This window comes from Astatotilapia calliptera, chromosome 4 (assembly GCF_900246225.1).
Source record: "Astatotilapia calliptera chromosome 4, fAstCal1.2, whole genome shotgun sequence".
Lineage (NCBI taxonomy): Eukaryota > Metazoa > Chordata > Actinopteri > Cichliformes > Cichlidae > Astatotilapia > Astatotilapia calliptera.
The window spans coordinates 3,840,684-3,865,260 of NC_039305.1; the positions used below are offsets into that span (position 1 = coordinate 3,840,684).

Genomic DNA, 24,577 nt, shown 5'->3' on the forward strand with positions numbered 1-24,577 from the left:
AAGTAGTTTCTTGTGACTCTTTGTTCCACCCAGTGCCTGTTACTGTATGTTTCGCCACTACTTTAGGTTTTGCATACATGTCAATAATATTACTACCACCCCATTAAACTCATAAAGTTAAACTACAGTATGAACCAACACAATTACAAGTAAACAGCTAGAAGAAGTAGTTAACAGTATTTGTACACATCAAAAAGTTGTTTAAATCACAGTCATAGTCTGAGCATCTGAACGTTTTGTGCTTTTCTAGATTCACTAGGAATTGTATGGCACATGGCATAATTTAATATATTACATTTTTCTCCTTAAATAGCTGCCTTTTTGCAGGTGCAGGTCACCTGGATCCAGGCAGAACAGACACCGTAAGAGTAAAGAGGCAAAACACACCTTTAACCTTCTCTCTCTTTATTCATAAATCAGCTTAGAGTCCACTGCACAGCGAGCACTGAGTGGACTGCGGGTCCAACATGACTGACTACCAACACTTTTAAACTGCTTTATACCCAGAGAAGCACAGTTCCATTAAGATACCAAACACGATGCTTTCGTTACATGAAGAGGTGGGAACATTTCACAAAGAGCATAATTCCAGTATGTCGAAGAGTCTCCACGATTTTTGGTTCTATAAATACAAGTTCCAGGGTTTTTTTTTCTCCTCTCTTTAAAATCACTGTTACTAAATCACTGAGATGTATCCTGATCAGGATGAGTCATGATTGATTGACTGATTCAGCTGCTATTAATATTTAGGTGACTGTGCGTCTGTGCGTTTGTGAACAAGAAAGAAACAGAAGTGTGTTAATATACAGAAATGACTGAAAGGACACCACTTTTACTGCACGTGGTGCTTTTTTTTTTTCTTTTCTTTTTTAGGCTTTACAATTCTCTTTTTAACACTGCAATAATGGGACCGAGCAAATTTACACAAGGACTTTTTTTTTTTTTTTTTTTTAAATTACTTAGTTATCTCTTTTTGATGCTGTCATTGCAGAGTGGTTTATATTTATGGATGAGTTCCTGTTTCATCTTGCTATCAGTCCATATACATGGGGGAGCTGGGAGAGGCCGGCATCTGATCCATGATCCTGCAGACGTAACCGGCTACGTCGACTGAGCGCTCCTCGTACATCTGAATGAACGGATCTCTCTGAGGTGGATTAAAAAGAAACAAATTATTACATTAACTCAAACTCCTAGAAGAAAAAGAAAAACATGAAAGGTTAGGGTGACTTAACATGAACTCACCAGCAGCTCTTTGTACTTTGGCCTTTTTGATTCATCCTTTGTAAGGCTTGAGACGAAGATGAGAAAGAAAGCAGAGGTGTTAAATTATGGGAGGGTGCAGTTCGGTGATTAATCCACCGGGGGGCAGAAGAGAACACAGCACAGACTACAAAGAGACAGAAATTCTTGTCTATGGAGGTATTTCTTACCACACATTGACAAAGGCGATGAATTTGGGGGAGAAGCGCCTCTCCTCCGAGTTGCTGAGTTGCGGCGGGTCTCCTCTCACCACTTGGGTCAGCTGATCAAACACACTGTTCCACTTTGGGTAGGGAAACCGTCCCGTGGCCAGCTCATACTGAAACACATAGCATTAAAGTTCAAGCACACTGAGAGCGGAAAACTACAAATATGGCGTAAATCCCAACATTTTCTGCAGATTGCTTTATTTCTTAATAAACATTTACTGCATAAAGCATCTTTGTTTAGAGAAGAGAGCAGAGGTGCTACTCCACACTATATTTAAATGTGCTAACGGTTTAAAGGTGAACTTCAGACCTCCAACAATGATTATAGTGCAGGTTTATTGCTCATACTGTATGCACTGTCATCATGGGCCTAATAAAAGAAAGGTCGCGCCGTCTCTGGAAACCATGAGGCTTTCAGCGATTGGCTTTTCTTCCTTTGTTCTGGTCTGTGTGTGCTGAAGGTGCAGTGTGAAGAAGCTGGAGCACCGAGTACAGAGAAGCCTGTGCAAGCAGAGGGAGAACGTGCAGCCTGCATGTGAATCCAGAACCCTCTTATTGTGAGGTTAGGATGCCAACCAGTGTACCACCATACGAGATGTAATCCAAGAAGACTGCTTTTAGAACAAGTCTGCCACATTACCAAAACCAGTCACCACTGTTGTTTTAAACTGTATCTAACAGTTTAATATTCAGTTTGCGAGAAATTTAAGTCTTGTTAAAGTATTTGTTGATTTTTTGGGGAACCCCCCCAAAGCTTAAGGCTGACTCTGCCTTCAATAGGGATTTGTTGCAACGATGCCCTCTGTACACGTTCCTGTGCTTCAGTTTCTAGACCAAAAGAACAACATGCAAAATATGTAATACAATTTCCACAGTCATTTGTCCAGGTTCTTTCAGGACCTGAAGAGACGTAAGAAGAGCTGAAACTCACCAGTGTGATTCCCAAACTCCAGACATCTGAGCGGACATCGTAACCTTGCCGGGACGCGCTGGGGTCTATTCTCTCCGGCTGACAACAGAAACAGGACGAAGCAAGCACCTTTAAATTGAACACTGGTTTTCAAGGAAAAGAAAAGCTCATCAGGGGTTTTTAGTGATGGAAACAAACTACAAACCAGTGGTCCCCAACCTTTTTTGCGCCACGGATCAGTTTATGTCCAACAATATTTTCACGGACGGATAAATACAACAAAATAAAACCAGTACCGGGAACCAAAAAAAAGAACATTTATTCATAACACACAGGAAAATACCCAGGGAAACAGAGTTAACGATAAAAACGATTAAACAAGTAATGATAAAAACCCCCGAAAACCATAAATTTCACACCCGAGCCTCATCTCTCGCGGCCCGGTACCAAACGGGACCGCTGCTATAAACCACACGTGTGTTCATTAAAGATAAAAACAGTCTGAATCACTAACATATTAGCAAGTACATTAGTGAATTAATGTTCTGAGATGATGCATCTATGCTGTTGAACTGCTGAGACAGCTCCTGAGCAGGCTTATGCTCTGACCATAAGAGATAAACAGCGTGTGTCTTGGAGTCTTAGAAAAGGCGTTAACGCAGCTTTGAATCACCTCCCAGGTTGGAAAGGTTTGCCCCTATAATGCAATAACTGTGCTGCAGGCTTTAGACACCAGAGGTCACTGTGAGTGTTCGGTTTAAAACTGCACACCCTTTCTTCCTCAGCGTTAACAGAAAGAAAGCCCACAACCTCCACAGTGCAAGGAAAGAACAAAGGATTACTTTAGTTTGGATTTTAGGATCTAACCCAAGTGTTTCTCTTGCATTTTAAGTTGCACACAAGATGGTAAGAAAGAAATCTGTGCTTCCAAAACCAACAGCTAGCCCTAAGAGCACTAAACCAGCTCATCGCCTCTGGGCATGCTTCCGCCTGCACAACGACATGCCATCAGCTCTGAGGTTCATCAGCTCGCTGCCTCCTTCCTGCCTTGCGAGGCTTCTTCTGACATTATCAACCTTCACTTTGTCTCAGAGCCGCAGAACAGACACGGGAGCAAAGTGCGTCAGAGAGCTGCAGAGATCTCCTGCTGCAGCACTGAGAGGAGGAGGCACCTCGCTGGCCCATTTACAGGCCTGAATTAGAGGCTGATGTCACCCAGCTGAGTGGGACGCTCTGCGCTGCAGCAAGAGGCTGCACGCATCTACCAAGACTTCGTCTACACAACCACTGCACATAACGTTAGTGAAGAAATCATTAGACAGCATTTTTTTTCATATCTGGATTTTCCTCTCCAGTAATCAGATTTGCATCTTTACCCTGAGAAACCAAACTTTATTAGGCTCTGAGCAAATCTGTAAAAGCCGAATAACTGTGCTGGATACAACCACAACCAAACTACTAAAGTAAAGAGAAACTGGTTCAAATTTAATACTTTAAGTATCTACAGAAAAAATAGAAAATTAGCCAAATTATTACAAACTTTATCAGAACCACTAACAGCTGTGAACAAGAGCTACTGGTCCTCTAAAGTCCAACATCCACATGCATCCGGTACAGGCTATAGCCTGAGGTAAAGTGTGTGCTCTGTTCCCAGCTGCACCGAGGTCTGTTTTTCTACGTCACTGAGCCTGTAGTAACCAGCAGCACGGCGGTCACACACCTGGTGTGTGTGCCAGCTGGAAACCAGAAACTGGAGCTGAGATTCCTGCACGCTGAGCTCACAGCCGTGGGAAGCTCCCGGGTAACTTGGTTCATACAGAGTCATGAATGAAGCGCCCTGCCGCGGCCTTTGGGAGAGCGGAGAGCGTGCAGAGGAGGCCGCGTACCACCGGGTCCTAATATCGCCTAACCAAATTTAGAATGGAAACTGCTGCAGAGAGACAAGGAGGGCTAGGAGGTACGGAGGGTCAGAAGGAGGTGCCCCCCAGCTGACGTAACCCTGCGGCAAAAATAACCTCAAGCGATGATGTCACGATGAGATCACCTCTTTGAAAGCTTTGGTTGCATGCACACACGCAAGCATGTGTACGACACACAGTGTGATTAATGAGAAAAAGCAATGTGACAGATTATTTATAGTCAGATGTTTGACCTGTACATTTAAAAAAAATGTTTATCAGCATTTTAAATAATTTTTCCAAATAATAGCAACAGATCTCCAAATATTCTACTTAAAGTCTCATAAAGAACTAAAAATCCTTAGAAACACATATTCGACTGTTTCTTAAACAATTCATTTTTTCTCCTCTAACAGGATTTCAGGTATTGAGGATGGTGTCTCTGCACAGACTATCATTAAGACCTTCATGTGATAGAATAGGCTGAACTGTTGTAACCTCTGACTGTCTGTCGTTTACAGTCAGCACAAAACCCAGGAGGAACATTCAAGACCAGTAACCTTCTTACTGATAAGTGAAATTATTTAAAATAACCAGTTAATAGTTGATTGGTCCTCATTGTAACTACTCAACAGCTAAGTTCTTGGATTCTACGAGGCACTAGAAACCTTTGAGACTCTGCTTCAAAAATTCTGCAATTTATCAGATTTTGTCAGCTGCACTTTCATGCATCGACTCCATTCTACCACATCCCTGTGCTGCTAAATACCAGATCCAATTAAGCAGCACAACACACTCAAAATATGCTGAACACAGGTTACAAAAAAAAAAAAAATTTTTCAGCCATTAGAAGATGGTTAACTGAGTCTATTACGAGATGGGTAATTTGCAGGAAAAACACACAGTGAAGGTTCATTGTCTATCCCATCCCCAATCTCCCCAACTATCATTTACCCATAATGCATTTTGTAGCGTATATTACAAGGTCTTTCTCAGCCACTTTAAATTCAACTTTACTGGTGGCACTTTGTTTATTCAGTTATTCATGGTGCTGCAGTCAGGTATACAGAGAGCTTCACAAAAGCCAATTAGCTGTTTTTTGGGGGTTTTTTTTAAACATCCCATTAACCCACCTCTGTCCTGAACTAGACTCTTACTGTGAAAATTTCAAGAGATCAGCAGCTTCAGAGATACCAGAGTCTTTATACAAGGAGAAGACTTGAATAGAAATCTTAGCATGTTTCTATTTAGAGCTCTTCTAAGATGAGCAGGAACAAAGATTTTCAAACCTCATTTAGACCCGATTTTCAGGTAAAATTGCCACAAAAATGAGCCAATTTTGTGTTTTGTTTTGTTTATTGAATTTTTCTAGTGATTATAAACATGTTGTTTTAATGTTTCATTAACCACTGAAATTCATGTTATTGGCTCTTTCCAAGTAGCCACAATTTCTTCCATAAGAATGATGGAAATACACAATGACCAACGTTAGACGACACATTTTCTCCATCCTAATGTTTAACTCAAGCTGTGGTATTGTAGATGGCACTACTGGAACATGGCTGGTTCACTGAGTAACAGCATGGATAAGCAGGTGATAAATAAAGTGGACAGTGACTGAAATACTGGTTGGTCAGAGCTGTCATTTTCCATGAAGCTCAATGGACTCAAGCCGATTTGTGGCTAACTCTACTTCGGTAACCTCATCCTGTTACTCACCGCCATGTACGGTCTGCAACCGGCATCTCTGGTTTTGGCGATGGAGTCCACCAGCTGACCGCTGATGCCAAAGTCACACAGCTTTATGTTGCCGTTCCTGTCCAGGAGGATGTTTGACGGCTTAATGTCTGAGTTAAGAGACACGGCTGGTGAAAAGACACGCAATGATCCAAATGCATTACAATGGTGAAAGTCAGGTATCCTCTTACCTCTGTGTATAATTTTCAAGTTTTCTTTTAAGTGGTTAAGCGCCTTCACAGTCTGTAACATGCAAAAACAGAGTTTAGGACAACAAGACGATAATCGGGCTTCTAATATGGATAAAATAAGGAAGACTCAAGTCCAAAAAACTTACAGCTAAAGTTATTTTTCCTAATATTTCTTCTGGAATCACATCATCTAATGAGCCATATACAAACTTGTAAAATTTGTCTAACGAGGTAGCCATAAGTTCCATACAAATCCAGCAGTCCCCCTGAAAAAACAAACAAACAAGGAATATTCAGTCACTTGTTTCCTTTGAGGTGAGACATTATTGTTCATTCTGTAACAAAGTGACTTCATTTCACCTCTCTGAACAGAGCACCATAAAACTGCACGATGTAAGGACAATCACTACTTCTCATAACCACGTCCAAGTCCATCAACAGCTGCTTCTGTTCTCTCTCATCAACTGTTGATCGAATCCTCTGAAAATGACAAAATGCTTCCATACGTATCAAACAGACTCACAGACATCGCTCCCGTGTTCAGTTTTAGCTCAGACAGAGAAAGGGCAATGATCACCTTGACCGCCATGATCTGGTTACTCGGCTTGTGCACCATCTTGTTGACGGAGCCGTAAGCTCCTCGGCCGATCTCGCCCAGATCTTTGAGATCTTCGGCTGTGAAGTCCCAGTGCTGCTCTGGGGAGATCTTCAATTTTCCCGAGGACTCGATGCTGTGTGTCCTCAGCCTCTCTCTGAGAGGGAAGAAAGAAAGAGCCGGCCAAAATAACGAGAAACTGGATGAACTACATTAACAGACAAGCCTGGGGGAAAGCTCACTCACATGTGAGGGTTCTGGAAGGGCGGCCCGGCCGTGTTCAGTGTGAATCTAGTCATGGGTTTGATGGGAGGATTGGCAAAGTTCAGCTTCAGGGCTTTACGTTTACCTGAGCGAGAGAAACATGAATCAAACGCCGATGAAACGACCAAACTCATCCCACACGACAGCTCCGAATGATCAGTGATTGAAAACGATACCAACCATGAAATGAGGCAACACAAGGACTGGGCAGATGATTAAATGCATCCCAACCTCCTGAAATCTATAGATGACATGCTTTTTATAGATTATTGGGATGGGAACTGGCAACCTCTGCAACACCTGCATATTTACAAAAATACTCATCCGCAAGCCTTCGAACATATTGTTGGTAATTTCGCCAATTTTTCTAAACTTAGCTACCCCATGAAAAGACCAAAGAGATGAGTTTGTGAGCGGTGTAGCATTTCTGTTCCATGACATTCTTTATTACTTTCTGGATTCAGTCCATTCATCCATTTTCTTCGTTCTTGCAGTGAGGTTCGAACCACTGCGCTGTGGATTCAATCCACATCCAGAAACTTTTGAAAGGGTTCTTCACGATTGCCTAAATGCAAATCTCAATATTATAAGAAAACCTATTCCATTCAATTTTCTTTATGTAGCTTTAAATCACAACAACGGTCTTCAGACGACCCCCTGTGAGCAAGCACTTGGTGACAGTGAGAAGGAAAAACTCCCTTTCAAAAGGAAGAACTCTCCGCAGAACAAGGTAGAAGGGGAAAAAAAGAAAATAAATATTAATGATAATTTGGAAAAAGTCTAATGTCACCATCTTGAGGTTCTCAACAAAATTAAAAGAATTCAAACTTCATGAACTGCAGGGCCCCAGTTTTACAGATTTATTGCATTCATCTTCATCAGACAACAATGCAAAAAGCACCACCTGAGGTCACATGCTTCTAGTCACATGGATGTTGTTACCAACTGGAACATGAAGACAGAGGTAAACAAATCTGTCTTCAATATCCTTCTGCATCCAGGGATTCAATTCAGGCATGCTGCAGAGAGAATTTTCATCCCCGATAGAGATATGCAGTCTCAAACTGCACAACAGCATTAGCATGAACACACATATTGGAGTTTATTGGATTAAAATGGGATTAATCCACCAATGAAAACAGTCCCCAACAAACGTACAACTTTTCCAGTTTAAATAATGTCTGCTTAAAACCACACTGGCTGTAGCTTTTGGGAAATCGATAAAAACACAGGACGTTTTTATTTCTATTCAGGTTTGCTGACAGCTCAGTCAGTTACTTTGGTCTTTTCATGGGAACAATACAACCCTCACCCAACCACATTTTTCATAAAGCTCATAATAATGGAATTAAAAAGAAAAACATGGTGGGTCCGATAAGATGCATTCTAAAGTCAGAAGTTTTATAGATTTGGAGTACTAGATTGTCTTTGTACAGGAAGCAGACAATCTTGTAATATTTCCATGTTGAAATCCAGACGGGGTTTTTCCTGGCTGACTAGACACGTAAGCATGACTGAGTAACAAACAGAAGGCAATGAGTTATCTTGATTAAAAGATCAGCGCACTTTCCTAATGTTTGTATTTTTTGTGATTTTTGAGGAAATGGACAAAAAAAAAAAATCTGATAATAACACTAAAAAGTTTACTTGGAAAAACAAGTGAATGAATCTCTTTTTGAATAAATCTACTTTAATCAAAAAAAATGCAAATAAATAAGTGAGTGGAGCAACCTCACTGACTCAACTGCAAGCAGGCTGATACTGGTGTACAGTCAGTTGCCAGTTTAGTATCATTAGCTAAAACTGAAACGATCTACTTGAGCAGTCCTGCAAAAAATCCTCCCTCGTGAAGGTCGTTCAGACAGCTGTTCTAAGCACTCAATGTTGCCTCATCAAAACAATCAGGGTACATCAAACAACAGAAAAACCAATCAGTCCTGGTAATATAATGGGTATGCATCTTTATAATTTACAACTCATACATAGTAAAGAGGCGGGGCTTTTCAAAGTAAATCTGATATCTCCATGATGACACTTGATGATGTATAATAATCTTTAAAAAAAAACAACACCTTAAAAGTGAAAGAATGAAGATGATTTCAGGGAAATCTATGTTATTGCTTTACACAGGTGTTTGATCTGCAGGTACTGATATAAATGTGGTGGCCTAAATAATAGAAAAACCTGTAGGTACAATGCATCCTTGAGTTAAATCCAAAGTCATCTGGTCCTCTGTTACCTACGACATTCTCCAGAGACCAAAGACACAAAATAACCAAGATCCATTGGATGACAGCACCTTTCAACTCTGGGTCTAGGGGGCCACAACAGCAGAACATGGCCTAAGAATAAGTTTTCCCCGACTGGAGACTCTGCCAGACACTCCCAGACGACCCTCAATCTGCAGTTGGATGCGACAGACCTCATACACAAGCTCTAGCTTCTTTCTTCATAAGAGGGGTGGCGTTCCATGTCCCTAACACCAGTCAGGGCAGCCGTGGACCAGACGACAAGGGCCTCCACTCAATCCGCAAGTAACCAAACCCCTACAGCTCCTCACGCAGTTGGTAGGAGTCGTAGCGGGTACTATAAAGAGGAGGATTTACTGCAGGACTGCTAGATTGGACCGTTTGGCTGTACAGACCAAATAAAATAGCAGATGAATGCAAACTAGGCACAAAAACCAGTGAGAAATGATCATGTCACTGTTTATGTTTCTCATAATCATAACTTGCATTACCATCTGGCTTTGTGCAAAACTAAGAATTTAAAGACTCAAATTTCCAAAGCATGTCAACAGTAGATGAAAAAAATACCCAGACACTGATGTTGATGCAGAGACAGAAATCCAGCATGCTGCTTAAACCACCTCCACTTACAATGCAAACAGACCAACCCAAAGATAAACATGAAGGGGGGTGGTGGGTGGGGGGGGGGGATGTAAGAAAGAAAAAAATAAAATGAAATATATATTGGGAAACATGCTCCTCAGGCCAACTGCTCTGATTTCACCTTGAATCGAAGGACAGCTCACTCCACCCAAAATACCACAGGAATGCGAGTGCTGAAATTCCACTAGGTTTCAATGGAAGAAGTTGTGTGAAATGACAACTTCACAGTGTGCGTACCTTGTCTCGACAAGAAAGGGCTATGCTGGAGTGCACCAATGCCAAGGGGAGGGAAAAAAAAAGTAACACACAACACTTATACAGGCACTACTTATGCTGGTTAGTTGCACACTGAAAACCAGCCAGGTAGAGCTTCCATTGCACTTTTTAAACTGGTGTTTCTTTGGTTGGCAGAAGGGGGAGAGGGGGGTCCGTTGAGAGATCTCGTGCCAAAATATCAATGGAAGCTCTGAATTTTAGGCTTGTGCCGACGAGAACAGACACGCTTTTCCTGGAAGTGTGTCTGACAAAAAAATAAAAATAAAGGTCTTTTTGCGCAGCACAAAAATCCTGACGTGGACAAAACAAACAACATTTCTATAACTGCATGCGTCTGTAGCCTGATATATCCTGATATCTGAAAAGGTCATATTAAAAGCATCAGGTACCGGCACAAGCCTACTTGAACCCATCAGAAGTTTTGACTCAGATTAGTGAAGAACAGCAGGACAGACTCCCCCATACCAGACTGTCAGGCAGAAACAAAGGGATGAGAACTGTTGGTGCTGAAGCAAAAGAGATTTGGCTTACTTGGGGGAGCTCCAGACAGGTTTATCTGAAACCCTAGAGGTGAGAAGACAGCTTTTTATTTTTATTATATTTCACCTTCCATATGCCAGCCTGTGTTATATACCTCAAGAGATAGACTACTACTTTGTCAGTTTTGACTTTGACATCCCAACAACTCAAAAGCCCGAGAAGCAATTTACAAAAACTGCCCTGGCTTTAGTTTCGGAGCTGTCAAACATTCGGGTGCATCTATCGCAGGTTAAATGCATTTCCTGAATGGCAATGCACTGGCATGCACGCATGTTTATGAGCCAAGCACTTGGAGCAGGATGAGGTGTCAGTCAGTGAAGAAGGAAAAATGGCCTGCAGGTAAAACTAAAAAGGAACGAGCATGACTTATGATCGTGAAATTATTTGAACTTAAAAACAACAACAACAACAACAACAACAAATGTGTACATAAATAAAACACTTTTGTTTTTCCTCTTAGGACAGCTCACCATCCATCAGCATCACGGGAGGAGTTAGGAATCGTTAGTTAGCAGCATTAAAATGAAAGATGAAATACAGTCAGGGAAAAGTAAACAGACAGGATTACGTGACGTAAATGTAAATATAAAAATTAAACAATCAAAGCACTTGAAGGTTATGTTATCGCTAACGTTAGGCTTAATTAAAGTGGCATAAAGTTTATTATTGTGACATCTACAAGGGCTGAAAAATGCATGCATCTCATTTACACTGATTACATTAAAGTGAAATACACCTAATTCCAATCAAGCAATATTCACCTTCATGATTCAGGGATTCTTACATCAGTATATTGTGAGATTTATTTTCTAAATCAGAGTATGTAATAGCTGTTTCATTTTCCCAAGAATTTACTATCCAGATTAAACACTGTATTTTTAAAGTCATCTGCTTATCTGACTCTACTAAGTCAAGGAAGTGTGTAGCTACCTGTTTCACTCTGACATCTCCAGCAGGTGTTGGACTCTGAAAGTTAAAATGAGAGACTGTTTGTACAAAAACCACAGCATAGGTAAAGAGCATTTTCGTGTTGTGGTACTGAGAAAGCCTTCACTACTGTCTGCACAAGCAAGTATGGAGATGTGCTGCACTGAGTTGCATAAACCTGCTGCTTAATAGATCTGCAAATAATGCATCCAATATAACTAAACTCCAATAACGAATCCAGCTATTTAACTTACGTTATTTCCATCAACGTACAGCAAATACTTCTGAGAAAATCTTAATCGTTGGGCGTTTTGATAAAGTCAGCCTACGTAACACTAACATAACTGAGGTGCAAGCCACCGTGTACGTGTGGAAGATCATCTTGAATGTCAAGAGTGCTGCAACCCAAGTGCATTCAGAAACACTGCTCTAATCTAAGCTGAACAATGTCCCTCCACTGTCTGTGTTATTTACCAACATAAATATTTTAATAGGTTTATGTACGATAAAGAAATATCACCGCTAGCTAAAATTGCCTGTTTTTGTAATGGGACTTGGCGAGATTATGTCCAGGCAATAGAAAAACAGGATGCAACGGGGCAATAAAACACCAAAAAATGGTAACAAGGACATTTAACTCGTTAGCAAAGAAATAATAAATTGATTATTTTTCCAATTGGGGAACTCGGCAATAACAGCTCTCCTGTCTGAGAGGGGATGCTAGTCCGCTCCCTTGGGAATGTTTTTCAGTCCTGGGAGTAGCCTGAGCCTCCCACGGCTAGCCTTGCTAACATTAACCTTCACTGCAGCAGAATGTGAGCCCTCCCCTCCTCCTCCAGCTTCACCAGAATATTTTCCCACCGCCTCCCACTTACCCTGCATGCTGCTCATGGTGGTAATGTGCTGGGACTGGGACTGCTGGTGTGCTCCTGCGTTGTTGCTGCTGGGTGTTGTTGAGTTGTTAGGGCTGGGAGTCGCCATTGTTGTGTGTTTGAATTCCATCAGCAGCACCCGGAGCTGCAATGCAGAGACTCGGAGAGCAACTTCACTCCCTTCCCCACGGCCACTCTAACCGTTGCTAGGCTAACAGCCGCAAAAAAAAGGCAGGCAGCGGCGCTTGAAATGCCGTAAATTGCTACAGCTTTTTAAAACGTCAGGGCTACGTTAAAGGCCACCTTTGTACCAACGTTAAAAAAAACAAACATACAGCCAGCTAGGCTAACTAAACTGGCTATCCCAGAGGCTTTACGACCCGCAATCAGCTGACCAAATGACACGGACATGTCAACACCCACTGTTTGGAGGGCTAACAGTGCCAACATGAAATGCGTCGATAAATAATTCATTATCCCTGACGTTCTCACACTGCAGGCGAAAGCGCACCAAATCCGATTTTTTTGACCCTATGCGACCCATATCCGATCATGCTATGACAGTGTGAACGGCGCAAATCCGATATTTTCAAATCCGATCTGGGTCACTTTCGTATGTGGTACTGAATCCGATACATATCCGATGTTTTAGAAAGCGACTGCTGTTTGAACGGTCATGTCGCATTAAATCCGTCTTTTACGTCACTGACACAAGACAGACGCCAATTATCAGCACCGGAGAAGCGCCTGAGAAGACATCGCGAACGCTTCCTGGCCATCCAGTGTAGATGTCAGTGAAACTGTTGGGAAGACAACATTGGAGAAACGTGAACATTTTATTTGTACTGTAATCTGCAGATTCTGACAGCAATAAGGATCATTATTAGGTTATTTACATTATTATGTAAATAACAAAATAACTTAAAGTAAAAATTGGGAAACGTAAAGTCCGAAGTCTTTATATTAAGGGCCATCAGTCAAACAATACTGTTTGGTCTGGGTCTAAACAGCGCGTTGTGTGACATCTTCTTTTGCGCATGCGGGCCGCTTTGAGCGTTCACACTAGAGCGCGTTCGCATTTTATCTGTAGTGTGAACAAGCAGACAAAAAAAATCGGATTTGATCAAAAAATTGGAATTGAGCATTAAGACCTGCAGTGTGAACGTAGCCTAAGTGAACGGACATAAACACTGGACTCATTTGGAAGACGGTGGTGAAAAACGGTACACCAGTATATTAGATATAATATGATAATTAATCAACAGACTGTTCTGTGTAGATCTCTCCTAAAAATACTATAAATGTGTACATAACTCTCAATTCTCATTGAAAAAGCCCTTTTCATATTTATTTGTTTGTTGTTATTTGTTGTTTGTTAGACTTTCAACACTTATAACAGACAGCTCGTGTTTAGAATACAGTTGACTAAATTTTGATAACAAATATTTTTTTTAATCTGGCATGATATCACTCTTCAGCATCTGCTGGTCCAGATGTTTCTGAAAAGGTTCTGAGTTCTTTCCCTGCATTCAAATATTTTCAGTGTCAGTTAATTGATGTTAATTAATTAATTGAAAATAAAACGCTATAAAGAAGTATAATACAATCTGAACATCAGGTATAAAAACAAGCAAGTGACACAATTTAAAATATACTGACAGTGCTCCACTGAAACTGTCCAGTCCAAGATTAACTTTGATATCAGCAAAACTTATTTGTTGTTGAAGAAATAAAACACTGAAATGAAGAAAACATCACCTGTTTGATATCACCTAAGAGGAGTAAATCCAGTTTTTCCATCCATTTAGAGATTAGGGTGAGTGCTTTGGAAACAGAGTGCTGGGAATAGACTTCTTTTCAGGTGTGCCAATTAGGTGAGATCTGACAGCCTGGGCAGCTCATAGCTGCTAAGGCAAACTGGGTGTTAGGCTAACCACAGATTTCCAAAAACAATGGAGCACTTCTCCAAGTAGACTCTACATTGACAAATCATTTAGACATTTGAAGATCGTGTCACTACATTCACAACTAAAAAATAAATAAAAATAAGAAAAAAAACCAAAGTGTATTTGGTGAATGTAACAACAGAAAAAGCATTTGACTTGCACTTTGTCCCACGATCCTCCATCATTACCAGTTGGGATTTGGGATACCTGGCAGCCAAGTGGACACCAACACTAACTGATTGTGGCAGTCATCCATTCTCTGTCTTGACTTGCTGTACAGGGTAACCATATGCTAGAGTCTGTTGGCGATTGACAGCGTAAATTATTCCATGATGCACTGCAGCACAGGAAATACAAAATAATAAAACAGTGAAATAACTCAGTATGTTTTCAAATAAAATGAATGGATATTTATTAAATCAATTATATTGTATTGTATTGTATTTATTTACGGCTTGATTTCATTCATGTAACTTCATTTATTTATTTATTTATTTAGTTATGTCATTTTGGCACCTTTGTCCCTCCATACTTAAGTAGCGGTCGACTCGCGAGCAGCAGACAGAACCGACGTTCAACGGAGTTTGTTTCAAAATAAAATACAGCAGTGCTTGGCTAAAATGTATTAGGAGTCACATCAATGTCCTTAAGAGATATTATAAGCAGGAGATATGACACAGAATCCTGAATTACATTTTATGGAATAAGTGAAATTTAATTGAAATTAAACTGAAATTGAGGTAAATTGACTATATTAGATTAAAAATAAGTATCTAGTGGAGTTTCACCTCATTTTAGCTCACTGCCACATTGATTAAACCTGTTTGTGACTCAGTGTGCTTTCAGTGTACTATCCTGCAGAGTGTGTAAAAGCGTGCCAAGAATCAGCCTTCACAGCTGTACATAAAAACATCCAAATTACCAAAAATTACCAAAAATTCTCATATAGTTCTATATTGTGTATTTTGTTGTACAGTCATTTTATTTTCAACTTTAATTTATATATTTTATCTTATTCTTTCCCAGTTAAATTTACCCTTCATTCTAATTTGTGTTGTACAGTTATTTCATTTTTAACCTTAATTTATATTTTATTCCTTCCTAGTTAAATTTACCCTTTTTAATTTTTCGTATTTATTTCCTATCTTATTCATAGCCTTTTCCTTTTTTGTTTTCTTTAGGTCACGAGCAGTTGTCCAAGCATTTCACTACATATCGTACTGTGTATGACTGTGTACGTGACAAATAAAAATTTGAATTTGAATTTGAAAAAGCTTTTGAACATGTTGCCCTTCTTCCTGGAATAATCTACAAGCTTCAGGCTGGATACATGTTAAAATAATAGTGTCTAAGGTTGCACTGAAGTTCATCTGAGGTGAAACCTTTTTGCTTTTTGTTTTGAGCTGGATGCTGTGTTCACTCCTTATACTTCTTATAGATCACAGTTAATTTAGATAATTCTCGAAATAAATGCATGGTACATTTAAATTAATATTCAGGGCACACTTGATTGTCACAATATAAGACAAAAAAGTAAAATGTAAAACAGGCAAAAAAATCAGTGAGAAGTGAAAGAGCAGTGACCCATGACCAGCACCTGCTAAACTGTCTTGTGTTGCTGCTTCGCTGCACCTGCTGTCACTTTGATTTGCACCAACGTAATAGATTCCCAATGCTGTGTGCACACGTGTAAATCAAGTTATTATGTATTTTAATGCCATTTTTACCACATACAAGCAATGTCAAAGCTACAGTTAAATTTTATGGGCTTGAAACATCTAAACAAATGAAACTTTACTAGTATAATATAAGAGTCTGGGTCTGCTGATTTAATACAAAAGTGTTAAAGTAGTGTTTACACATTTATATTTAACAAAAGAAGAAGAATGAAACAAAAAAAATAAATAAAAATCTAAGCAGCTTTGTTTGCTTTGTTTGCTTTAGTTTAGATTTTCAGACATTTTTCTTTCTTTTCTGGTCTTTGTTCTGACCAGTGACAAGGTTTATACTCATGGTACTTTTATTTTGTAAAGATATCATAAATCTTTGCAGCAACACCTCCGCCCAGCCACCATATTGGTGCGGGGAACTACTGTAATTCCTAGTGCATTATTAAGGCATATAAATATATATCATAACCGGGATCTCCATTATTAAAAGGAAAAATATTTCATGTCAGAAACGTCAGAAACTGGAGACAAATAAATGCAAACCTTCAAGTTTTCATATTAAAACACACACAGAGAGAAAGAGCTTCTGTAAAATGATATTTAACTGCATGCTTTGTGTAAGTAATGTCGAAACATAGCCTGTTCCTTTTTGCGGTTTTATTTTGAACATGTTAAAATAACACAACAACAACAATGACAACAAAGAAAAGACAAAAATACAATAAATCAAACCTAACATGAGGAAAACAAAACAATCCTCATCCTGATAAAGCATTTAAAGGATTTAGATCATATTTCCCTGCTGTGGAGAACTTTATCAGCATCTTCACAGTAGCAGAATATGGAAAATTGTCCCGATTCCATCTTTAACTGGTCTCAGAACCCCGCTGCAAGATGGCGGCGGCAAGGACGCGTCTGATTAATCGGATAAGGCGTGTCTTCTAGCAGACTAACGTCATTGCGGACTTTTGAAATGTGTGCTCGATTTATCGATCAAGGTGTCCAGGAATAAAAGGGTGCCAGGTTTATTTGATGCTTACGTACACGTTTGTTTGTTTTAGAAGATGCTTGCGGGATATGACACATTAAATTAACAACTTTAATTACTTTTTTGTGCAAATTATGGAAAATTAAACAAAATAAAAAGTAAATATATAAATAAAATAAAGAAACAACGCGATAGTGAGTGTCGTTTACACCGCCTGTGATCGATGCATCCGTCAGCAGACGTGATATATATCGAACGAACCCATCACGGTTTTGACCAATTTGACAGCCTTGCGGAACTGCAGGTGCGCCTGCTTTAAAACGTATGCACGTCCCGTTGGCCCGGGCGGGGAAGTGAAACAATAAGCAGCTATGGGAGAAGTTTGTAAGGAGAGGAAGCCGTGGCTTCGTGTTGTTTGGCAAATCTGCAACGTTTTCATGTGTTTGTTCTTCGCTCTGGCGTCGTACGTCCAGGTGAGAGTTTGATTTTTTGTCTTCTCAGCACTTCTTTGAACTGTGATCAATAACTATGTCCTGACTTCCCGCTGCAGATCAATGATCCAGATGCAGGTTTATGGATGGTAAGATTACACAAGAGTACACTTTTTTTTGGTCCATATTTTTAGACATTTTGATCTTTTTGCACAGTTTATTATAAACACCACCCTCTTTTTCAGGCTGGTTACGGCGTCCCTGCAGTCCTGAGTGCGTGTATTGTTGTGAAGCCTCATGTGACAGGTACAGGGATGAGTTTGGAGTCATTTGCCAGTAGATGCTTCGCATATTAACAATAAAGTCCTCATATTAACGTGCATGAAGCTGGTATCTTACGTTGCTGCTGAACTTTACTCGTGCATTTCCCCAGTGCACGTAGCGCCACCCTGCGGCTGTATCCTGACCGTGCAGCTCGTTGCAGAGTTAGGGTTGTGATTTCAATTGTTTGCCTTCATTATTTTTGTTTCCTTTTCAGAGACTTTGCCCTGGAGGCGTGTTGCTGACCTTCATGTGCTGATTTCCAGTGCGATCAGTGCCATGTTGGGATGGACGCTCTACAAAGAGCAAATCACACAGATCTTCCAGAAGGAGGAGGGCAGGTACGCCACACCTCACCTGATCTGAGAAAAACAAACCGTTTACGCATTTTTAGGCTCTCCATTCAAAAAAATGTGCTGCCTATCAGACGGTATAACTATAATGAAGCTTCACTTCATTAAAGGCATTCTGCTGTATCATTATAGTTTAATTCTGTATGAAACACTAATGTAACATATTTTGCAGATTATTATTTTTATACATGGATATTTGATATAGTTTTTATCCCTTTAGAGAATTTTCAGGTCTCATTTTGACTGCAATTTGGCTCCTCCTGTGTCGCCACTCTGGAAGGTAACAGATTTAGTTTGAATCTCATTTCCATCTTATACTGAGAACTTTACAAAATATTTTTGTCTTTTGTTGTTTTGTTTTTTCTTAACTTTTTGATTTATTTATATATATATATATATATATATATATATATATATATATTTTTTAACTTTCAAAAAACTTAACTTTGTATAGTTTTTTTTTTCTCTGTGTGTGTCTGTATGTGTATATATAATATAATAATTACTGTGAGATTTTTTTTTTTAGAAAAACAATTTAATCCTAGTGATTTTTCTGTTCATTTTTCTGAGGTAAACTCAGAGAATATCCAAATGTTACCTCATATTTTTGTGTCAAAAGAATATCCTCTTCATGTTTTTGAAAATTTAATCTCAGCTAATAAATTTAGCATTGTTAATTTTTTTTCTTTTTGTTTTTGTTGTTGTTGTTCTTTTTTCTGCCTACATTGAGCCTATAACTCAACCATACTTTTTTTTGTCCTTTATATTTCATCTGCTCTCTGTTTTCCTTTCCTCCCCCTCATCTCCTCATTTTGTCAGAGCTCCTGTCGGGATACTCAGAGTCTCCACAGCTGCTGCCATCACAGTCTTCCCATTTGTGGCCTGGCTTTATTACCACATCAACAAGGATCTGAGATCAGACTGGCCTTCACACTGTACGACTGCCATTTAGACATCAGCCTGTTTTGGCTGATGAAACATGATTAAACACAAATCTATGACAGCTAAAATGCACTGATCCGTTTGAGTTTTTATTGAACACTTATGTAAAATAATTAATAAAAATAAAAAAGTTTATTATTTAAACTTTATCTTCTGTTAAATCAAATGTAATTTTCAAGTTAAATAAAATAAAGTGAATTTAAGACCAGTCTAGTCTAAAAGTAAACCTTTTCCATTCTTCGGGTGGCAGCATAGACACGGCCAAAAGAGACAGTAGAAGAAGATGGTTGTGACGTATTTTCCTGTGTTTAGTAACCGTTCCCCGGCTACGGATCTGAAATCAGCCACTTTAGCGCCTTGTGGGCTATTTAAAACTAGCACCGCTGCAGTATAACTGATCTGAGAACAGAAGCCAGTCCGCAGAGTTCCTGTTCACTTCTCATGCTTTCCCAAAGCTGTAGTGGCTTCCTGCTTGTTGTAGCGGTTCTGTTCAGGTCCAACCATGGCTCTGAGTGTGCTGTATCACAGCCTGGGCTGCCGGCTGCTTCACAGCAGAGTCTTACAGAGTCCGGCGAAGCTCACACTCGGCGCTTTACCGAGGCAGTCGGCCCTGAAACACACGCTGTCCCCGCGGAGAACTCACTGCTACCTGGTAGGTCAAACCTGCCTGTGTCCGCGGAGCTAGCACACTTCATTGAAACATTTAACAGTTAGAGTCATGTGGCAAACAGTCAGATGATCCGGTCTTTCTTTGTAGTTTAACCAGGTTTTGTTTAGTGACAACAATTTCAAATAGTTTTAAAATACTTATTGGCAAATATTTTTTGCTGTCTGTATCGCGCGCGCGGGGGGGCGGGCACTCAATAATTTAGAACCATCTCCATTCACACCTGCTTCACCTCCTAACAGCACCACCTTAACCTAGTTTGGAAACTAGATGAGCCACAGGCACGGGGCCAAGACCTGGATTAAACCCACTGCTGGACGAAGATCCATTTTCAGTCCCGTCTCAGGGAAACTGGTTGTTCAAGCTGATTTATTATAGAAAGTTCCAACTCCACATATTTTTTTTTTCTTGGACTTTACTAGAGTAGCTTGACATATTTCCCATTTCAAATTAAGCTTTATTTGCCTTATACTGGGCCCTGAAATAAGCAGTTTGAGCTCTAATGAACTTTGAGCCATCCTTTTTCCTGATTGGCTGCCCCTCGTTACATTGCTCTTTGACATAATAAACATGCAAAAGTAGAAAATATGTGAGAAACGTGAGTGTTTGGAGCAGTTCATCTCCACTGTTGCATCATTATGAACATTGGTGCTTGTTGATATTGATGTCACAGCTGTGGGCGATCGGTGTATTTGATGAAATATTAGCTCTTGATTTCCGTGACCTGGGAAACACAACGTGACTGGTGTGATCAGCCCATCAGGAACTTTAAGATTAAACCTTTGTGTCCTTTATCGACCTCGTAGTATTTTTGTGTGTGTGTGTCCGGTGTGAGTTGAATTGTGTGTCATTTGTGTCAAAGTAGGCAACAAGGAGGGAGTCCACAAAAGATGTTTACTTTAATAAAAGATGATTTATTAAACATAAACCAACCAAGACACAAACATCAAGGAGAGTTGATACCTGGTGGAATGGAAGAGACTGAGCAGGTCACCTGGGCCGGCTTTTATAACCTGGAGAGTACAGCTCAGCTGCGTTAGCTGACAATCCTTCCTCATCAACCAGTTATTAATAACAGCAGGCCAGGACGTCTTTGATTACTTTTTATATTGACTGTGTAAATCTGTCTATTCCTAAATGTGACAACCCACCCACTGTCAAACACCACTAAATATAAAAAGTACATACAAATAAGATGGTAATAATAATAAGGTAGCAGCTTTGGTAATGCTAATAGGGGAGTGTAGCTAATTAAGCATTAAGCAGTGTAATTATTACGCTGGCGCATATGTAATGCCTACTGTATGTAAAGCTTACTGTCACAAACCTGGATTTTAGATTGAACCTTCAGGGCAGCAGCAAAATCCAGCGTCTTTCAGCTGAGACAAGAGGAGAAGATGAAAGAGATTCTGTGGAAAGATCACTTTAAAGCAGTAACCTTTGCCTCATTTATGAGCGCTGAGCTGTTAGAGGTCCAAGAGTAGAGATGACTCTCAGTGCAGTTATCATTGCTGCAGACGGGGGCGCTGCTGTTCCTGAAATCAGAGATAAATGCCTTTGTTTTCAAGACTTACAGCAGTGACTTTAAGTAGTTAAGAGGCTGCTTTAACATTACTGCCCATCTTAGCAAAGAGAAATGCATCAGCCGCATTGATGACACCACCCCTGTATCCACTGACCTCATTTGAAACTGTGGCCATATTTAACTGCAGCATTTTTATATTTTACGACTTAAATCAACTCACAGCTTCCTGTGCTTGCTCATTAACAGGTGAATGGGAGTCAGCGGCACACCTGCAGAGCAACGCAATGGCAGAATCAACACAGCTTAAGAACGTTTTCCTCGATGCCGCCTCCACCCTCATCAGGAGATAAGCCAAAGACGTCTGGGGTAAGAGTTAAACGTTTATGTTACAGCTGATCCCCAGCGTGATCAACTCCATTTGTTCTCAATTGAAATTTTCAGACATTAACTAAGTTTTAAAGGTTTCTTTTGTCATATAGGGCAGGGACATGACTGACATTAGGGCCTGTAGCAGCAGTCTGTAGCAGTCTTCTCCCAAACTCAGCTATAACTGATTTATTTAAGGTGACCCAAAGGATATGGAGCTGTTAAAATAAGCTTACCAAGAGTTTATTTGCAGGTAGAGAATGTCAAGACATAAATATCTGTATAACTACACCCGTTCAGTCCTTTTGCTTCCTTTGTGCTCTCTTTAAAGCCTGTGACGTGGAAATCTTTAGCAGTAACGTTTGCCATCGGTGGTGCGCTGCTCGGAGGGATGAAATATTTTAAGAAAGAAAAGGAAGAAAGTAAGTATTTCACTGGTTAATGCGCTCTAAGACTAAACTTCAATGCCTGTATAGAAAGAAACCGCAGACAGACTGTGTATTTTATAGATATAAAGGTTAAATAAAGTGATAGGGGTCCTAAATGCTCCTCCTCTGTGACTGTGTTGCAATTGGCAGTGATTGAAAAAGAGAGGAACAAGTCGATAGGGAAGGCGGCGCTGGGAGGCCCGTTCTCACTCATCGATCACAACAACAAGCCCACCAAGAGCGAGGACTTCCTCGGCCAGTGGATCCTCCTCTACTTCGGGTTCACTCACTGCCCCGACATCTGCCCCGATGAACTGGAGAAGATGATCGAAGTGGTGGATGAAATAGGTATTTAAACCATTTTTTATTTGCAGCGAGAAGTCAAAGTCCTGATTTTACTCAACATCTGGCTTTTTTTGTTGTTGTTTTGCAGACAAAATAAAAACTTTGCCAAACTTGACGCCGATCCTCATCACCATCGACCCCGACAGGGACACACCAGAGGCCTTAGCTACATATGTGAAAGGTAAGAAAGCAACGTGATCAAACTGTGCCTCAGTACACGCACATGACAACATTTTCCACTATGACGTCACGACTCCATCTTAGTTTTCTGTAATTTTTGTAATTCATCTTCTCAGAAGAAAAGCAGAGGTATCAACTGAACCCCTGCTTTTATAGAACTATTAGACTTCTATTAGACAAATAGAATATTTTTCATTTTCATAACACCTTAGTGCTTCTGTGTGTGTATTTATATGTACAAACACTCTTTTGTAGCTAAATACCAAGTCTTATAAACTGATGCTAGAACCTAACAGCATGTCTTTTATCCTGTCTTCCTTCCCTCACCCCAACCAGACTCCTGCCCTCCCTGAGCCTGGTTCTGCCGGAGGTTTCTTCCTGTTAAAAGGAAGTTTTTCCTTCCCACTGTCGCCAAAGTGCTTGCTGATAGGGGGTCATATGATGGTTGGGTTTTTCTCTGTATATATTATCATAGGGTCTACCTTACAATATAAAGCGCCTTGAGGTGGAAGGAAATTCAACACATTTCTGTTCATCCAGTGGTCAAAAATAACAGCAGACAGACACGTGCAGACATTTCTGTCAAGTAACGTAACACAAAACCTTCACTGTACACAGATCAATGTCCCTAAAAAGCACTCTGAGCCAGCATCACCTGATGGTCAGACTGTGAGAGGACAAGAATTGATTCTGTTTGGTCTGTTTTTGCTTTTTAATGATTGAGGAAAATAAGAAATATCGTGACTTATGTGAGCAGTGTTGCAGTGGTTAGCACTGATGCCTGACAGTGAGGTGGTCCTGGGTTCTGTGTGGCCTCGAGCTCCAATGACACTGAATGGGATAGGTGTTGAAAGCAAAAACAATGCAGGTGTGCACAGATTCAGATCAGGGACAAAAAGTTGCAAATAAATAAAGTTTTTGTTTTTGGAGTTGTGGTTGCAGGTCTGCAGGTGAAAGTGGTTTGTGTTGATTAGAGCTTCTTATAAAATCTGATCATTATGCCGTCATTTAGCTGCTTTACTCCTGTGTTTCTAGGTGTTAAACTTTCTTACTGTCTCATCTTTCAGAGTTTTCCCCAAAGCTGATCGGTCTGACGGGAACGACGGCTCAGATCAATGAAGTTTCCAGAGCGTACAGAGTGTACTTCAGTCAGGGGCCAAAGGATGAAGACAACGACTACATCGTGAGTTACCGTCTGCTCTCAATCAGCTCCCAGATCTCGTGATTTCCTTCAGTTACTAAGTTTGTGTCTGTCTTCTGTAGGTCGATCACACAATCATCATGTACCTCGTGGGACCCGACGGAGAGTTCGTGGATTATTTCGGACAGAACAAAAGAAGTGTGGAGATCACCAACTCGATAGCGGCACACATGAGGAGGTTCAAGAAGGGAAAATGAGCAGCAGCCCATTAAAGCGGACTCATCCTCAGGTGTGTCTCTGCATCACTGCCGTCTTATCTGGGCTTTTATTTATTGTGGATACACTACTCCATAAAGATACATATCTGCAGTGACACTCGGTGGTGTGCAGTATGCCTGATATTTGCATCTTACTTTCTATGACTCTGTGATCATTTTGCAAACTGTGGAATAAAAAACAAACAAACCCACACACAGCCAAATGACCTTGATATAGTTTCATTTCAAGCTTGAATGACAAACATTTAGCTTCATGTTTTTAATGTTTGATTTTTAAATTAAAAGTGGATCTATTCTTTTTTTTTTCTCTTCATATCAAACATGGCTAAACTTTCAAATAATGTGCCAACATGCATGTGCGTCACACATTAAGGCTTCAGACTCTAAATTCTTAGTTTCAGCCTGTCTTCTTTACCACTGTTT

At 40.2% G+C, this 24,577-nt stretch overlaps 3 protein-coding genes across 6 annotated transcripts; 2 read left to right on the forward strand and 1 right to left on the reverse strand.

The window, feature by feature from the left end:
- Positions 1 to 388: 388 nt before the first annotated feature.
- On the reverse strand, positions 389 to 13,045 carry map2k4a (mitogen-activated protein kinase kinase 4a). 4 transcript variants are annotated; one of them, XM_026164028.1, is made up of 13 exons: positions 12,577 to 13,043; positions 11,705 to 11,740; positions 10,766 to 10,798; positions 7,050 to 7,152; positions 6,786 to 6,960; positions 6,569 to 6,688; positions 6,355 to 6,474; positions 6,209 to 6,260; positions 6,000 to 6,127; positions 2,404 to 2,481; positions 1,434 to 1,582; positions 1,246 to 1,291; positions 389 to 1,147 (listed from the first exon to the last, which is right to left on the reverse strand). In XM_026164028.1, exons 1-13 carry the CDS (start codon positions 12,701 to 12,703, stop codon positions 1,034 to 1,036), a joined length of 1,281 nt encoding a protein of 426 aa, XP_026019813.1. In that variant the 5' UTR covers positions 12,704 to 13,043; the 3' UTR covers positions 389 to 1,033. The 4 variants fall into 4 exon arrangements, with proteins under 4 accessions (XP_026019813.1, XP_026019815.1, XP_026019814.1 ...); XM_026164030.1 differs by lacking the exon at positions 10,766 to 10,798 and having other exon boundaries at positions 7,050 to 7,140; positions 12,577 to 13,045; XM_026164029.1 differs by lacking the exon at positions 10,766 to 10,798 and having other exon boundaries at positions 12,577 to 13,044.
- Positions 13,046 to 17,476: 4,431 nt separating this feature from the next.
- Positions 17,477 to 19,433, forward strand: tmem220 (transmembrane protein 220). The gene is made up of 6 exons (XM_026164033.1): positions 17,477 to 17,650; positions 17,728 to 17,757; positions 17,854 to 17,914; positions 18,147 to 18,270; positions 18,503 to 18,562; positions 19,102 to 19,433. The coding sequence occupies exons 1-6, from the start codon at positions 17,549 to 17,551 to the stop codon at positions 19,232 to 19,234; spliced, it is 510 nt and encodes a 169-aa protein (XP_026019818.1). The 5' UTR covers positions 17,477 to 17,548; the 3' UTR covers positions 19,235 to 19,433.
- An 82-nt stretch (positions 19,434 to 19,515) lies between these two features.
- On the forward strand, positions 19,516 to 24,357 carry sco1 (synthesis of cytochrome C oxidase 1). The gene is made up of 7 exons (XM_026164032.1): positions 19,516 to 19,876; positions 21,663 to 21,782; positions 22,114 to 22,204; positions 22,361 to 22,558; positions 22,644 to 22,736; positions 23,803 to 23,918; positions 23,999 to 24,357. Exons 1-7 carry the CDS (start codon positions 19,727 to 19,729, stop codon positions 24,131 to 24,133), a joined length of 903 nt encoding a protein of 300 aa, XP_026019817.1. The 5' UTR covers positions 19,516 to 19,726; the 3' UTR covers positions 24,134 to 24,357.
- Positions 24,358 to 24,577: the final 220 nt, after the last annotated feature.